We start from the raw sequence: 18,552 nt of genomic DNA, 5'->3' as shown, positions 1-18,552 counted from the left end.
GTCCTGAAGGTATTAAAATTTTATTTTCTCCTGAGTCAACCCCCATCTTTGTGACCCAATCTTTACATCCCCTGCCTCATTATCATTATGAAATATTCCACCTTATTTCTTCCTATTTTCTGTTGTAAAGTCTATTTTGGTTATTAATTCAGCTGTACAGACTTTCTTTTGGTAGTATTTACATGATAGATCAGTTTTTACATTTTACTTTAATTTTATTCCTGACTTGCCATCTTGGATTTTATACTTTAAAGTAGGTATAGCTAGTAAGCTGTTACTGATAGAATTGGCAGTATATTCCTTTCTTGACTTGTGGTTTTTGTCTTTTGGGCACAGAACTTGCTGATAATCATAATAAAAAAAAAGTTTAACTTCATCAATTCTTCAGTTTGTTGGGAATGGGGAACCAGACAGTGTATTAAACTAAAATTCTCTTCATCCTTCTCCTTTTCTGTTCTTCAGTGGTTGGCACAGGTGTATCAGTCTCAAGGAATGATGGGTGCTGCAGAAATGTGTTACAGAAAGAGTCTACAAGTAGCATCCCAACAGGGAAGCTGGAGTGGGAAACTCTCAAGTCTATTGAAACTAGCATTGCTTGCCTTAGAAATCTGTATGGTAAGATCATGTTATAATTATGTGATTAAAAACTTGATTCTTTTATCCTTTTTTATTTCATTATTTATCCTTCCTTAAAGCATTTCAAAAACTTTATATTCATCAAAAAGAAATTTTAAAAATGAAACAAAAATGATATCACCCACATAACTTTTGCTGGGGTTTATTTCATGGAGTTCCTATTGTTTCATTGTCTTCTACTGTGGTCTCTTGATAGACTTTGTATTTTCACATCTCTTGAGACAAAACAGTAACATAAATCTACATAGGCTACAATTTGGGAGAAAAACTAAGATGAAAAATTTTAAAGTTGAAATGAATGGATAAAGAACATGTGGCATATATACACAATGGAATATTACTCAGCCATAGACAAGAATGAAAATATGGCATTTGCCAGTAAATAGATGAAACTGGAAGCTATCATGCTAAGTGAAATAAGCCAATCCCCCCAAACCAAAGGCTGAATACCCTCTGATACAGATGCTAACACACTATAAGGGGTGGGGGAGGGGAAAAAGTACTCTGGGTTAGACAAAGGAGAATGAAAGGAAGAGAGGGGGTGGGAACAGGAAAGACAGTAGAATGAATTGGACACTAGTTTCCTATGTTCACATATGAGTACACAGCCATGTAACTCCACATCATGTACAACCACAAGAATGGCAAGTTATATTCCATGTATGTATGTATACTCCATGTATGACAAAGTATATTCTGCTGTCATGTTTAAGTAAAAAAAAAAAAAAAAAAAGTTAAAATAACTAAATAATTTTTTGAAAAATTTAAAATTTGAATTAGAGCAGAATATACATTTTTGTTTCTTGGTTGATCTAAATTGGAATTAAATTCAGCTATTCATCAGTGACAAAAATGACAATAATTTAACATTTTAGGCATGTCTCAATTCTACTCTTTCATTTTAAATATTTTGCTGTTATTTAAAAACTTTACATTCATCAAAGAGAAATTTAAAAAATGAAACAAGAATAGCACCACCCACATAACTTTTGCTGACATTTAAAAAAATAAGAGCAATACAGATGAGAGAATGAAAAGACAAGGTAGAAACTGGGAGATTTATAAATGATATATCTGATAAGAGACTTATACCCAGAATACATGTAGAACTCTGAAAACTCAACATTAAGAAATACATATGAATTCTGAAATTTAGTTAATCATGATATGCTAATGTTGATTTCCTAAGTTTTGACTAATATACCATATAATGAAATATGTTAATGCTAGGAGAAACTGGGTAAGAGTTTCACGGCAACTCTCTGTACTATTTCTACAACTTTTCTGTAAATTTTTTTAAATGTTTTTATTTTAGTGCATTATAGTCACACATAATATTTGGGTTCATTTTAATGTTATCATATGTGCATAGAATCTAATTTGCTCCATTTCAGTCTCCAATACTCCTCTTTCCCTCCCATCCTCCTCTCCTTATTCCCTTCCTCAACTCTACTAGTCTTCCTTCTATTTATTTTTTTAAATTGGCACTTTATAGATATAAATAAAGGTGGAATACACTGTGGTATAGTTATACATGTACATAGCTTAATTTTGTCAAATCAATTCTGCATTTCCTCCTCTTTTCCATCCCTCCTCCCTCCTCAATCTCCTTTGACTCTACTAATCTTCCCTTTATTTTTGTGAAGTCCACCTTGTTTCCCCTTATTTTGCTCTCTTTACAGTGTGATAGAAAACATTTGACCCTTGATTTTTCTGAGTTGTCTTGTTTTGCTTAGCATCATGTTCTCCATTTCCATCTATTTATCAGAAAATGTCATTCTTTCATTCTTTGTGACTGAGTAAAACTACATTGTTTATATATGCCACATTTTCTTAATCCATTTATCTCTTCAAGGGCACCTGAGCTGGCTCCATAACTTGGCTATTGCCGCAGTCTGGCTGGGCACAAATGCCGCAGTCTGGCTGGGCACACAATCACGAGCCACCACACAGCTTGTAGATTCAAACAGCAACTCTTTATTCCCGAACTCACACCAGCCGTCTACAATCACGTTCTGGGGAAATCCACGTTCTCTGCCCAAATTCACCTCCACTGGGCTTCTATCTCCCAAAAAATACTGCCTGAATACCGTGAGAACTCAAGGGGAACTCAGGCAGCAGGATACCGCCCTATTCCCAGCAGGAATAATCTTAAACCTGGAACGCCCTAAACCCGATTATCCTAAACCGGGAACACCCTAATCCGCCCTGGTCCTTGAGCAAGGTCACCTACATGCAATGTCACTGCAAAATGTCCTATTTCCACGAGTCCTTCCACTAAGCAACATGGGGTACGCTGGCAAGGAAATTGTCATACCTACTTGGCTAATGGCTCCCAGCAGGCTATTATGAATTATGCTGCTATAAACATTTCTATGCCTGGATCACTGTAGTAGGCTGATTTTAGTTCTTTCAGGTAAATACTGAGGAGTAGGATAGCTGGGTCATATGATAGTTCTATTTCTATTCTTTTGAGGAATTTCCATACCAATTTCTAAAGTGATTGTACTAATTTGTAGTCCCACCAATATTGTATGGGTGTAACTTTTTTCACACATCCTCGCCAGCATTTATTAATTTTGTATTCTCAATGAGTGCCATTCTAACTGGAGTAAGATAGAATCTCAATATAGTGTTGATTTGCATTTCCCTAATTGCAAGACATGTTGAACATTTTTTAATATATTTGTTGGCCATTTATATTTCTTCCTTTGAGAAATGTCTGCTTAGTTCCTTTGCCCATTTATTGATTGGATTATTTGGGTGTTTTGTTGTTGTTGTTGTTGTTTGTTTGTTTTGTGTGTGTGTTAAGCTTTTTGAGTTCTTTATGTATTCTGGATATTTATCAATGTGACGTTCTGTAAGAGGAATTTGTAGCAGCTTATGACTTTATATCCTATTTTCTGATACCAATTTATGTATTAATCTGAAATTCTTATGTGCTGGTAGGGACAGTTCTTCAAGATACATGTTTAAGGGTTTAGGGGTAAAGTTGAGCTGCAGAATAATATGGTGATACAATCCTATTTCAGTGTTTGTATCTGTGATATATATATATATACCATGTACATTTATGTATATAACAGAAGCACATAGAAAGATATAATTATGTGGAAAGATACATAAAGAAATGTAATTAATGGCAGTTACTTTAGATAATAGTACTGGTCATTTTAAAGGATGTCAGAGCATGACTTTCATTTCATGTCTTTTGAGAGTGTTTGAGTTTTTTATTATTAGCACATTACTTTTGTTATTAAGAGATAAACTCTCAGTTTTTCTATTTTAGGTGGTTAGAAGAGATTTTCATAGGCCTGAATTAACTCTTGCTTTTGCCTTGGTAATCATATGAATGTGATTTATTTATTTTAGGTATTTTGACAAAGAAACATAAGAAATAGAGAATCGTTTTAGCTTTGGCACCATTACTGTGGACTATATCCAAAAACTCCTTAGGTCAGAGGCCATGTTTTGTACTTACCTGTTTGCTTTACCACTTTCTTATACATTAGGAAGTCCCCAGTAAATACATTTTGAGTGTATGAACAATTAATAACATGGTAAAAAAAAATTTAATGTTGTTATGTTGTTCTTTATCTTCACCTTAATTTTATCTTGCTTACGTTAACATGCAAAAACTCAACGTATTTATGTAAAACAAGCATTTTCTTTTTTAAATTTTAATTTGTTATATATGATAGAAGAATGCATTACAATTTATATTACACATAGAGAGCACAATTTTTCATATCTCTGGTTGTATACAAAGTAGAGTTACACCATTTGTGTCTTCATACATGTACTTCGAGCAATGATATCTCATTCCACTGTCTTTCCTACCCCCATGTTCCCTCTTATCCCTTCCCTCCTCTTTGCCTATCTAGAGTTCATCTAATCTTCCCATACCCCCCCAACCACATTATGAATCAACATCCTTAAATCAGACAAAACGTTCAGTATTTGTTTTTTTGAGATTGGCTAAATTTACTTAGCATTATATTCTCCAACTCCATCCATTTACCTGCAAATGCCATGATTTTATTCTATTTTAATGCTGAATAATATTCCATTGTGTATGTATACCACATTTTCTTTATCCATTCATCTACTGAAGGGCATCTATTTAGCTATTGTGAACTGTGCTGCTATAAACATTGATGTGGCTGTGTCCCTACAGTATGCTGTTTTTAAGTCCCTTGAGTATAGACTTAGGAGAGGGATAGCTGGGTCAAAAGGTGGTTCCATTCCCAGTTTTCCAAGGATTCTCCATACTGCTTTCCATATTCGCTGCACCGATTTGCAGTTGCACCAGCAATGTATAAGTGTGCTTTCCCCCCTACATCCTCATCAACACTTGTTGTTTGTATTCTTAATAGCTGCCATTCTGACTGGAGTGAGATAAATCTTAGAGTAGTTTTGATTTGCATTTCTCTAATTGCTAGAGATGTTGAACATTTTTTTCATATATTTGTTAATTGATTGTATATCTTCTGAGAAGTGTCTGTTCAGTTCCTTGGCCCATTTATTAATTGGGTTATTATTATTATTTCTTTTTTTTTTTTTTTGGTGTTTAGCTCTTTGAGTTCTTTATATATCCTAAAGATTAGTGCTCTATCTGATGTGCATGTGGTAAAAATTTATTCCCAAATTGTAGGCTCTCTATTCACCTTACTGATTGTTTCTTTTGCTGAGAAGAAGCTTTTTAGTTTGAATTCATGCCATTTATTGATTCTTGATATTAATTCTTGCGCTATAGGAGTCTTATTAAGGAAGTTGGGGCCTAACCTGACATGATGGAGATTTGGGAATAATGCAATCAAATTTGAGGAGATTCAAGTCTAAAGGAATAGTAGTGGTAATAGTAATTATAAATCACCCCAAATTTTATTTTTTTGTCCATATTTGTATTTTTAAAAGGATTTTAATACCTTGGAAAACTGATAAACTATGGAAGCCACACATAGTATCTGTAATATACTGTTTAAAAAAAAATCTTTATTTATTTTTATGTAGTGCTGAGGATCAAACCCAGTGCCTCACATGTGTGAAGCAAGAGCTCTACCACTGAGCAACAGCCCCAGCCCCAGTAATATGCTTTTGAATGCATGAACTAGAGAAGTGGACATTCTTTTAGTGTAACAATATTTATAAATATTATTCAGTTATTTTTAAGCCTAAGAAATTAAATATGACCTGGAATAAAACAAATTAATAATTGTTATAGTAATAACATTGCTGTAATTCATATAGCACTTAGTCTGGGCTAGGCACTATTATAAGTGATTTCCACACTAATTTTCTGATAGTCAAAATAACCTTATTTTATAGATAAGCAAATTTACTTGGAGTTCAGTAATACCCATTTATACTGACCCCTATCACACTACTGCCACCACAAAAGTGTTTTCTCTAAAAGCCTTTATTATGTTTCTAACAGTTACTACCTATGAAACCTGCAGCCCATAGAAGTATTCAAGAGCTTTTTCATGTGTTTTATACTACTGGAGATAATATATACTTCATCCCTGTAGGATTGTTGTAAATTTCAAATGAAGTAACATTTACTAATGTCTTTAGAAATGTTAAAGCACTAGCCAAATCTAATTTGTTCTTGTTAAAAGATTTGACACTCAGGAGTTATTATAAAGGAATGAAGGTGATGCCATATTTCTGTGGTCAACAGCTGGCAGTGTAAAGAGAATGAATACTTTTTTATGATCAACTATAGTATATGTGATAATATGTGAACAGTTGTAAACTAAAAGTTATCTAAAATACTGGCTCTGGGATTCCAAAGTGAGATATCAGATCAAGATACCAATTTTTGAAACAAGATTAACCTACAAGGAAGATATAAAAGCATTAGAAGAGTGGAATTGAAAAGGATTTATGAAGAAATTTCTTTGGTTAAAGCTGTTGCCTCCCATTTTTTCCCAGACACACACTAAGGTGAAGAAGGGGTGTAACTAGAGACAGTTGCTTTGGGGTGTGTTCTTTTGAGGTCCTGAGGATTTTTGTTAAAAATCCTTAATTTTTGAACAAAGGACTCTGTAGGCCTCAGCATATGGATTGGTAACTATCACAGGTTTCAGAGGCTATGGCCCTCAGTGTAAGGCTAAGAGAGAAGAGAGTTGCCAGAGTTTTGGAAAATGACTGCTAGCTTCTGAGAGAGTGGTCATTGGTGGATGAACTCCCCAGGTAGGTAGGAATAGCTATGTACAGGGAGGAGGGAGTGAAGAATATTGTCAGATGGGATCAGCAGCACCCTGAGTTTGTTAGGTCCAGAAATGAGTGATGCCAGGTGTGAGAGTGGACTGGCACAGGAGTTAGCTTAGTTCCTGTTGGGTAGAGCCACTTTATAGGGTTAAGGGGGTCTCAGCAGAAAGGCAGCTAGAGGTTTTCCCACATTGCTAGAGGATGTGGAGTAAGAGGAATATAATACAGATGGCCCTACACTTAAGATCGTCAACTTCATGATTTCTTACCTTTAATGGTGTGAAAGCTTTGGTATGGATATACATACACACACAGCTTTCATAACATTAAAGAAACTTAACTCTGTGTGTGTGTGTGTAATGGAACCTGTACTCACATTTTTTAATTTTCATCCTTCCTGTGTTAGTGGCATGCAGTGTAACACTTTGTCTTGATAGTGAGGAGTAGCAGCAAGCTGCATCTCATTTATATATGCACTCATGAAGGTAAACAATCAATGCTCTACAGTGTACTGGGTTGTTAAGCTGTAATGTTTGGCAGGTTAGGTATTTTTAATGAGTTATAAATTATAAATAGTACCTTTTTCCTTTATATAAGGAAATTATAATACAAATTTTTATACAATTACTATTGCCAGCACTGCACTCAGAGAATATTTCTCTAACATTTTTCTTTCTTATGATTTAGTGTTTCAATGGACTGTATATTGATTCATATATTGACTTTTGTTAAAATGTGAAGTGAACTAGATATTGACTCATGATATCAACTTTATTCAAATGTATATAATGAATACCTTTAATTAAATCTTGGTTATAATTTGATATTTTTAATGAAAAAATTTAGGTTTTTTTCTTATGTAATTTAGTTAGCATTTATTTTCAGTTACTGTTTCTAGGGAGATACTTTGGTATAATATTTTTGAGTCAGTACGTATTATAAAACTAGTTTGTAACCCAAGTTATGTACATAAACATTTCTTCCATAGGTGAATTTTTTTTTTAAGTTTTCAATATTGATAACTTTGGTTTAATTTTTTCTCTCTGATCTGCTTTTTACCTTCTATACTGTGATTTTTATTAAAATATTATAATTCAGGTTGCCTCTCTGGTTAAATAATTTTTGAAATATGTAACTTTATCACTACTATTAAAGAATTAATCATGTTATTTATGTTTTTGTTTATTTGGTGGACCAAAGGCTTACTAACTGATAGATTTTACTCACTTTAGTAGTATAATGCTATATTTCCTTTTAACAAATATGTCAGCATTTTTAAATGATGCCTCCTTTATAAGCCCTTTCTCTCACTGAGTCTACTCTGTTTTGTCACTCCTTAAAAGCAGGAATTAGATCTTACATTATTTTTTAATGATTATATTGAATTTTATACTTTATGCCAGAAATGTTAATATTTACTTTATATTTTTACAGGCTAATGTTTCCAGTGATCACTGGCCATCCTTGGTTCAAGAGGCTACAACTGAGGCCTTGAAACTTTGTTTCTGCCCACTAGCTGTTTTTTTGCAAGCTTTGTTACAATTCAACCGCAAAATGGGGGCACGGTATGAAGAGTTTTTTGTTCATTTTTTTTCTTGGCCATGCTTTCTTCACTTTAAAGCCTTCTAAGAAACAATCAAGGACAATCAAGGAAAGATTTATAATTAGCTTAATGAACTAGTTTAACAAACTTTGGAGTTATTCTCATACCTCTACTCTAAAACAGCTGGTTCTAGTTATCTGGTAAAGGAAAAAATAAAATTTCATATTTGTTTAAAAATAGTTTGCTAAGTAGCTACAAATATGAGATTTGTAGCATCACAGCATTTCAGTGAAGCAATCCTTGGTTTTGGTTTTTTTCTTTTTTTTCTCTGCTATTTTAGGATGAGCCAAGAAACAAAACCAGAAAAATTCAAGGTCAAGGCTATTAATAGAAGTTCTTGCTCATATAGTGAAGTATGGAAAAAGTCATATATATTGTAAAAACTGACATATCATTTGAAAACAGCATGGTTTCATATCTAGAAAATCCAAAAGCTACTCAAATTAAAATATAAAAGATTAGCAATGTTTTTATTGGAGGTCAGGGGTATGGACAAAATAAAGGTGAAGATAATTATTTAGAGGTAATATGGATGAAAAAGTAGTCAAAAGAGTATTTTAAAATTCTTAAAATAACATCTAGCTCTGATAACAAAGCAACCATAAGTAGACTAGTGATTTTAGAACAAATATTACTGAAACATAATAGTTATTGTAGAAGTAGAGTTTAATACATATAAATATGTGGCAAAAACCATCACAAAGTAGAGATGAAGGAAGAATTAAGACCCTATGACTAATCAGCATTTCCAAGACTGTTTATTAATATTTACTTTTGGCCATTTTCTGTGTGACTTATTTCACCAAGAAATGTTTTAGGCTATGAGCTTCCTAATGAACTTTTTTCTGCTGGTGCATACTATGGGCAACTTACACCTCCCATAAATATGAATATTTCTAAAACCAGCCCAAATAAATGTATAGTCTAAGAAAAAAACTGTGTGTTCATTATATCATCCCTATGTCAAAACTTCTTCAAGACAAGTTCTTTAGTTCCTGTTTCAAACAACTTCTACCTATAATATCCTTCTATCTCATGTTAATGAATTAGTAAAGAGAAAATTAAATTGTAATGGTAAATCAACATGTTATTGTATGAGTTCATATATTCTACATATCCTTGAAAACATACATTAATACCAAATATTATGTACTTAACCTCTAGTGTAGATATTAAATATTTCTTATTCTAATATATATCTCCATTGTATTATTGATTTATTTTTCTGCCTACTTTCAGAAAAGATAAGAGGTACTTCACCCAGAAGTATTCATAAAATAAGGATCTTCTCCCCATACCCCTTGGAATGAGCCTTAATTTGCTTATCTGCAGTGGAAATAATAACAGCAACCCACCTAATAAGGTTGTGAATATTAAATTACAACCATTTGTATAAAACACATACTACATTATAAAATACCTAGTGCATTATAAGCACTTAATAAATATTAGTCATTGTTATTAATTTTTATTATCTGAATAAAAAATCACAAAGTAATCATGTATGACATCTTCAAAAGAATGAGAAAAATGATATGTTAAGACTATTATATGAAATACCTTCTGTTAATTTACATGCTTTGAACTTAATTATAAATATATTTTTCCCAGAGAGACTCGGCGACTTTTGGAGAGAGTGGTCTATCAACCTGGATATCCGAAGTCTATTGTATCAGCTGCACGTTGGTACCTGCTAAGACACCTGTACTTCAAAAATGACTATGAGCTCATTGATGTAAGGCTTTGACTTTATTTAAAATATTTTCATGTTGGACCTAAGAGCTTTAGAGTTGTTTTTCAAAATTAGTCTACTTTATGATGGATTTTTAAAAAATGAACTACCTAATTCTTTGGCCAACAAATTACTACAGTATCTATCATTGCATTCACTGAAAGTAGAGAAACAATTATGCACATCACTTGAAGGTTAAATAAGTGGTTTGCATTTTACCATGGGTTACTTATAAAATTCCCGTTTTAGTATTGTAATATTAAAAGCTGGGGTTTTTGACAAAAATAGCAGGATTTTGAAAGTTGTGTTTAAAAATAGGTTAGTATAAATTTAACCTGTGTATGTGCAAGATGCCTGTATGTAGGAAAGCTGTACTAAGCTTTCTTTGAGCTATACCCATTTCAAAACCAAAATCCAAACTAATAGCAAGTATTGCCAGTCTAGGGTATTGGTTTAAAACATTGGAATCATGAGCAGTTGTGAAGTATGTTCTAAATAATTGATCCTAACTATAGGTGGCAAGAGGTTTCAGTTTTTAATTTCCTATAATAAAATTTAACAGATTCATCACTATCCTCACATCTATCAATGTATTCTTAGAAGCTTTCTTACATGAAAGAGCAGAGTAGAATTTTAGGGAACTGGGCCTGATTGTCAGTATTTTATTTGTGAACCAAAACATCACAACTTTAAAAATCATTCATCAGATGTACTGAGGTTTATAAAAAGTTGAGAGGTGCTCATCTAAAGTCTGTATCAAGTGAAATTTATAGCAGTACATGTGTATTTCCATCTAAACTCAACCTGAGGTGGCACCAAGAATCAGCATTTCTTTTTTTTCCAGAATGGGATGATTTAGCTATCCTCTCTTTCTTTACTTTTGCTCTATCTTTAGAACTGAATGGATAAAATGTTTTATCAGAAAGCAAGTCTAAATGAAAACTCCAAAGTACTAAGTCAGAGAAAAAAGGATTTGTGAGTTCATATTGAGCTCATATTAACATTGTTGTTTGCGTCTGCTTGTTTCTCTTTTCCTCAGGTAGGAGTATGACAAATCCTATACAATCTGTTTAATCCAGAATTTCTCAACCTCAGCACTATTGATAAAGGTTTTGGACTGGATAATTCTTTGCAGTAATGAGTGCCATCCTGAACAAAGCTGGATGTTTAGCAGCACCCCTGGCCTCTAACCAGTAGATGCCATTAGCACTGTCCTCCTCCCTGCTACCCTAATTGCACCAGCCAAAAATGTTTTCTAGATGTTGTCAGATGATCCTTGGGGTATAATTGCCCATGGTTGAGAACCATTGGTTTAAACTATAAGTAATCCATTCCCCTAATATGACATGTAGAATAAGAAAAAGAATAAAAGAAGGTGCTGGGTGCTAGTTGTTTATTTTTATTAATATTTAAACTTAAGCATATAGGTAGATAGGATAGGGTTAAAGGTAGTAGAATCTAATGGGATGCTCACATGATCTTTAAAAAAATTGTTTGGCTTTTCCTTCCTTTTTTGGTAAAATGTGTGTTACAATATTTGCTCCTCATGGATTGGCTCTGGTATCTAAATATATAAACATGTATCTGAAATTCTTTTGAAAAAGGAAGAGCTTATAATAATGGAAAGGGTTAGAATTCTTATAACTTTAGCCAACAATTTCAAAAATAACAGTCAAACTAATGTAAACCTTTTTCAGTTCCAACAGGCAAATATTGTTTGCCTTTTGATGAAATATACAGTATTTAAAAAGTTCTAAAGAAAGCAATGCTTGGAGAAAGGTATTATAAACAACACATTACAAACCAAAAAGGTAGACTACATATGAATTTTGGGAGATAGTTTATTTACCATGTGTTTCTAAACATCCTGTGAATAGGGAACCTAACTACTCTGTTCCAGATTATCTTTTTAAGGATGGTTGTACAGTGAACAGCCTTGGGAGACAAAGATAATGTCTCCCTCCAGAGCAAATGGTAGGCACTACTTAATCACATTAAACTCCCATTATAAAAGATCTGAATATCTAGGCTCAGGGCCTCCCTCTTGTAAATGCAACCCATTATGTAGGTGGGAAATTGTGTATATCCATCTACAGGTGTTGGTATAAAATGCTGAAACTCATTCAAGGGAATGGTTGATGCTCATGTCACTTGACATATCATTAGTAATGAAGACCTTTGTCTTTGAGCTAAGAGTCCTTCATCTTCTGGCAGTATCGTGCAGTGGTGGCAAGCTATGTTGTTACCTTCTCAGATACTTCAGTGTTTGATAGTGAACAACCAAAAAATATTTTAGGAATTAGATTATCAGCTGGAATTGAATCTTCTAGTTTGAGAAATTTGAAAATCATGAAAACATTCTTGATAAAATCAAGAGCCTAGATTCTAAGCTGTGACTTTAACAGGGACCAGTGTCATTTAGACAGTTCTATACATAAAGTAGTCATTTTGGGTAAGGGTTTAGAGGTGACAGGAATGCCAACCAAGCCACGAAAAAAAATCTTTAATTTCTTAGAGGCCAACAATGTAACAATCAAAATATTGACATCTATACTAATAAATTGTGCTTCTCTCTTAAGTTAGCTTTGGTCGAACAGTTTATTTCAGCAAAAATGACTGAAAAATTGCACATAATTACTTTTTCTTGTGTAGTTTAATGTTGTCTTTTTAAGACTGCTGTCCTTGGGATACTGTTAATAAAATCCTAACATTCCTGTATGTGATTTCCCATAGGTGTTGGTAAAAAATGCTGAAACTCACAGAGATACAAGAGCATTGGAACTGAATCAGAAATTGTCCTCACAGTAACAGTGGATTGTCTTATAGTGAGCAAACAAAGAAAAAGCTGTAAGAATGAAGTTGTGAATCAAGAGTTTTCCCCAGAGCAACATATTTTAAAACTATAGTTGTAATCATCCATTCTTATTCCTTTTTTTAAGCTAAAGAAGTTAAAGCTCTTAATTTAAGGATGTAATTTTCCATTAACTCTTAAGATGACTGTAACCAGAAAATTATTTTTGATTTGGGAAGTCCATAACAAAGGAAAACCATGTTTCCCTTATTTGCTCAACAGTTATTTGTAAACCATGATTTTTTGTATCTTGCATGGTATATAATGGGACATCTTTTTTGATAATCCCTTACAATAAAGCCTTTATAGCCATTTTATAAATAATATAAAGAGCAGAACTTTCATTTGATGAAAAATAAATTCTAAGATTTAATTTCTTCCATGAATTCTGGAGTTCATATACCAACTCATCATGAAATCCAAATAATCCTGTAACCTGTTTTGCTAGAGTATCATCTCAGAGTCCCTTGAATACGCATAATATAAATGTTAGTCTTTGACTACTATTGATATGTTTATATAATTCAAAATACTCAGGTGTGTGGCTTCAGTTAAAAACGATGGAAAATGTTGGAAAATAGTGCTGACAGTATTTAATGATCATGCAGATTCTTCAATTTTGATGAAAAGACTTAATTTTCTGAAATAAAGTCTTATTTTCTCTATAGTATCAGTATGAGATAATTTCTAAATTTCAAATCGAGAAACTTGAAAGCAGTTTTCTGTTTTTTTTCAAAAAGTCTTTTACATTTTAAATAAGATGTATGTTGCTTACTTTGAATTTGTAGTTTTAAAAATATTTTCAGACATTTACAGATATTATTTATTGTACAAAGATATGTGGTTATATTTTACGTATGTGGTTTTTCTAAACCAGCCGCTTCACAGTGTTACTTTGTAAGATAATATAAATTGATAATAGTCTATAAATTGTACTTCAAAGGCTAATCTATTAAACTGAACCATAATCTGGTGTTTCCCAAATTTGACTGAACATTATAATCATTCAGACCTATGCTGTCAGAATATTTCAAGACCGGAGGAGCCTAGAATTTTTGCATTTTAAAGGAATGCCCGAAAACTTCTAATGTTTGTTCAGATTTATGAATCACTGGATTAATCTAATGATTCTGCTTTTCTTTGTTTCTGTAACAAAATCAAGCACCTGTCATTTTCTGCTCCTTTGTTCCTTTTTCTCAAAGCTGTCAAACCTATTCGGTTCTTTTAACAACCTGGCACAAAGCCAGTGAGAGATGCACTGCAGAAGGCTGCCTGTGCTACCCGAGTATCCATGTTCTCCTCTTTCCTCAGGAAAATGCTTCAGCTTTTTCATCTTGAGTGGACTGGTTCCATCTGCCTGGATGCTTGGTTCAATTCTTATCCACCATTCACTTTCGTAGGTGTCACTTGCTTCACAAGGTTAATTCCACCTACAGTGTGGTCTTGATTAGCTTTTGCTCCAGGCCTGTAATTAAGGGGTAACCTTTTGACTCCCTTGCCAAATTCTGGCTTCCCAGAACCTCAGTCTCAGGTTAGAAAGGAGACTTGGAGCTGGCGTGGTGGCTCCCACCTATAATCCCAGCAACTCAGGAGACTGGAGCAAGAAGATCACAGTTTCCAGGCCAGCCTCAGCGACTTAGTGAGTCCCTAAGCAAATTAGTGAGACCTTGTATCAAAATTAAAAATAAAAAGAGCTGGATGTAGCTTAGTGGTAAGGCATTTATTGGTTCAAACCTCAGTACTACAAAAGAAAGGAGAGTTGTAACAACCCCTTAGTTGATATCATCCCAGGTCATTCTTTTTTTGCATTTACATGTATACATCTTCTTTAAAATTTTGTTTATTACTTTCTCTTAAAATTGCTGCCCATTTTGAGCCTTAAATCATTCTTAATCATGTAATTTTTACAAAGCTTACTTTGTGCTGAACTTAGGCTGAATTCTTAATGTTATCATTTAATTCTAGTTAATAAATGAGAGCAATGTTAAACAGCGTACTTAAAACAAAATTTGAAATAAATAGTGTTTTCAGATTCTAGAAACTTTAAAAAGTGGCCAGGATTTCTTTTTGGAGTTTATACATAAGTATAATTAGACTCAAGATATTTCCTAAAGTGCCAACATTTAACATTTATCTTAGTGTTTAATTATTTTTGTTATATCTTATTTGAGAATTATGGTGTATTTGCTTTTATTTTCTATCCACCATTTGACTATCATTGATTAATTAGATGTTTATAGACTTGTTTGGCATCTGAGGATAATTTTTTATGGGAAAAATATATTTTGGCATACAAGTAAACTTTTGGAACATTATTTGGGATCACTTGTCGTATTTCTTGAAGTATCACATTAATTTCTGGTCAGAAGAAAAAACAAACCTTTAATTTAAGATGCTATGCTCTTTTTTAACTTTACTAAATGAGCTCTTGACAAGTGTTCTTTTTTTTTAATTGCTTTTATTTTTTAAATACATGACCTCGGAATGCATCACAATTCCTATTACACATATAGAACACAATTTTTCATATCTCTGTTTGTATATTAAGTATGTTCACACCAGTTCTTGTCTTCATACATGTACTTTGGATAATGATGTCCATCAAATTCCACCATCATTGCTAACCCCCTGCCCTCTCCCTTCCCCTTCCACCCCTTTGCCCTACCTAGAGTTCATCTATTCCTCCCATACTCCCTCTCCCTATCCTACTATGAGTCAGTAACCTTTATCAGAGAAAACATTCGCCTTGACAAGTGTTCTTTAGTTAGGATTCTACATGGACTAGGACTGGATAGAAATACTCAGGTAGTACATTAAAGAATTTGAAAGGTTAGTTATTGACCATGTTATGAAACTTTAGTTAGGTTAATAAATACTGATAATATGAATGTAAAAGGGCACACATTTGACTCCTCTGTAGAAAGTTTGGTATCTACTTTGGGAAAACTATAGGAACACAACAGTGAAACCTATTTGGGAGTCAGTGTGGTTTGTACATCTATTTTATTTTTTACACATTAAAAAAATGTAGATATTCTGTTTTGGCAGTGTTGACCCTGATTACTGTCCAGATCCTCATTTCTCCCACTGTAGTTGCCAATGGATATACAACTTTGCAGGCTTCCTTCCATGATGCTTTTGTAAAGGATAGCACTCAGCTACAGGTTATAAATGAACCCTCAATTTGCAGGAGAGGTTTTTTTGTTTTGCTTGTTACATACTTTAAAAAATACATTTATATATTATATGCAAGCACAAAAATTTCCCATGTATTGTTATTTAATGACTTATTAAATGAAATAAAATCATAAACTTCTCTCACTTAGAGTATATACCCCATTTTCAGTTTAAAAAATAAAGTCACTTAAGTTCTATTGTATCTCACAACCACTCACAGTGTCTGTTAATGTACTGTGTAACAATGGGGTTTTTCTTTCTTTGGCTGATTAGAAACTTTTTTAATGCCAGGAATTTAAACTCTTTTTTTTTGTTGTTGTTAATATCTTTGTTTTATTTATTTATTTCATATGGTGCTGAGGATCGAACCCAGTGCTTCACTCATATGAGGCAAGCACTCCACTCAACCACAAAGCTATAACCCCAGCCCTGGATTTTAAATTCTAATGTACCTAAACATCCTGTTCAACTAAAAGTTTTTAAAATAAATTCTAAACTAGCTTTAGACCTCAAAAAAAGAGTTTTTGTTTTGTTTTGTTTTTGTAGTGATAATTGGAGCCAGGGATACTGAGCTATGCTTCCAGTCCTTTTTATTTTTTGAGACAGGGTCTTGCTAATTTGCGAACTTAAATCCTTCTGCCTCAGCCTCCCAAGTTGCTGGGATTTTAGGCAGGCACCACCGTACCTAACTTGGATCTTAAAATGTTTTGAAGTAGGTACATTTCTTCTTTAATAAATAGCTATTAGGAAACATTTAAAATAATTTTTTGAAATTAATTTTGAACTCAGAATTGAAAATAGCAATTTGTTTTAGTGAAGCAAAATGGTGCTAGAAGAGAGAGAATTAAAATTGGAGTATCCCTAAGGATTTGGTTCCACATTACACCACTGGATTGTGACATGATTGGCATGTCTTGATCTTTACTGAGTTTGCTTCAGTAAAAAAAAAAAATAATTTAGGCTTCATTCTTCACCACATATATTCTCTGTATGTAATATTTACTATAAGAACATAATTAAATTAATTTTTCTGAAGATAAAGTGGGTAATAAGAAAAAGTATCCTACCGTTTCTGCTTATGGTAGGCTGAATAATGGTGCCTATATATATTCATGTCCTAATTCCTTGCACTTGTGAAGATAGGGAGAAGGAGACTTTGCAGATCTGGTTGAATGTATAGACCTTGAAATGGGGAGAGACTCCTGTGTTATCCACGTGGAACCAATTTAATCAAAAAAGTCCTTAAAAGCAAAGAGCATTTCAGAGAGATGTGACAGTAGAAGCAGGTCAAAGAGAGCCCACATTGCTGATTTTAGAGATGGAGGAAGGGGGCATTGGTCATGGAAGGAGGTGACTTCTAGAAACCAAACAGCAAGGAAGCATTCTTCTGTGGAGCCCCTAGAAAGGAATGCTGCCCTGTTGACGTCTTGCTTATAGCCTGGTGAGTCCCAGGTTGGACCTCTGACCTACAGAACTGATCTACAGCACTTTAAGATTAGTAGTTTTGTAATTTCTGTTGTTTAAGCCATTAAATTTGATGATTTGTCTTAGCAGCAATGGAAAATTAGTATACTGCTAATTGTGTATACTGTTAAAATGAATACATATATCTTTTACTTTCAGTTTCATAAGATCACTGAGATTAGAGATCATCTAAATTATTGTTAAAGTGAAGTGATAAGATATAGATGACGAGTTATTAAATAGTTTTACTGTGAAAACAGACTTGACTCTTAAGAATATGGCTGTCGATTTCTCTAATAGTTAATATCTGAACTGTTGTCACCCAATATGGTATCAACCACATACTAGCACCAACACCATTGATAAGTACTTCACTCTGAATTCTCTTAAACAAAAACTACATTAAATTATACTCACAAAAAACTAAGAAGTGTGTTCAACCTGTTTTACTGTTAAATGGATACATGACTGAGTAAGTCTTCACTCTTGGCCTTTAGTTTTTTCTGTGTATTTGTAAAATCAGGGCCTTGAACTAGATTTCTAGTGACAAACTTCTAGTGTTCTAATAATGTCACCAAAGTTTTCAAGTCAGAAGTGAGCTGAAGCAAAACTGTGGATATAAACTGTATGGTACAGCACATGTGAAACAGTGGCTCTAATTTCCACTGAACACGGTTCCCTTGTGCTTGCAAACCTTAGGGTAGAACCACTCTGCAAAAAGGCTCATGGTAAAGGAAGGGAAAGAGGTTTGGGGGCTGAGACACTGGGAAGAAAAGTGTTCTTCACTCAGTACTTTGATGGAAGCCAACATTTATACATAGTTGAATGTAATTATATGTGCCTACTACATGTCCAACAGGTTATACTTTTTAT

The 18,552-nt window shown here is 33.3% G+C and overlaps 1 protein-coding gene across 1 annotated transcript in view; it reads left to right on the top strand.

Annotated features, from left to right (window-relative positions):
* Positions 1-14,022, top strand: part of Skic3 (SKI3 subunit of superkiller complex) — a 91,309-nt gene extending 77,287 nt beyond the window's left edge. Inside the window, exons 40-43 of the mRNA XM_046428693.2 lie at positions 463-615; positions 8,287-8,417; positions 10,067-10,190; positions 12,921-14,022. Coding sequence (XP_046284649.1) covers positions 463-615; positions 8,287-8,417; positions 10,067-10,190; positions 12,921-12,995 — 483 coding nt within the window. The 3' untranslated portion in view covers positions 12,996-14,022. The remainder of the gene's footprint in view (positions 1-462; positions 616-8,286; positions 8,418-10,066; positions 10,191-12,920) is intronic.
* Positions 14,023-18,552: the final 4,530 nt, after the last annotated feature.

The sequence above is a fragment of the Marmota monax genome, unplaced genomic scaffold, assembly GCF_021218885.2.
Source record: "Marmota monax isolate L192 unplaced genomic scaffold, Marmota_monax_Labrador192_F-V1.1 WCK01_AAM20220418_F8-fsc00018, whole genome shotgun sequence".
Taxonomy (NCBI): Eukaryota; Metazoa; Chordata; class Mammalia; order Rodentia; family Sciuridae; genus Marmota; species Marmota monax.
Note: the sequence above shows the minus strand (reverse complement) of the source record. Positions and strands in the feature narration are given on the sequence as shown.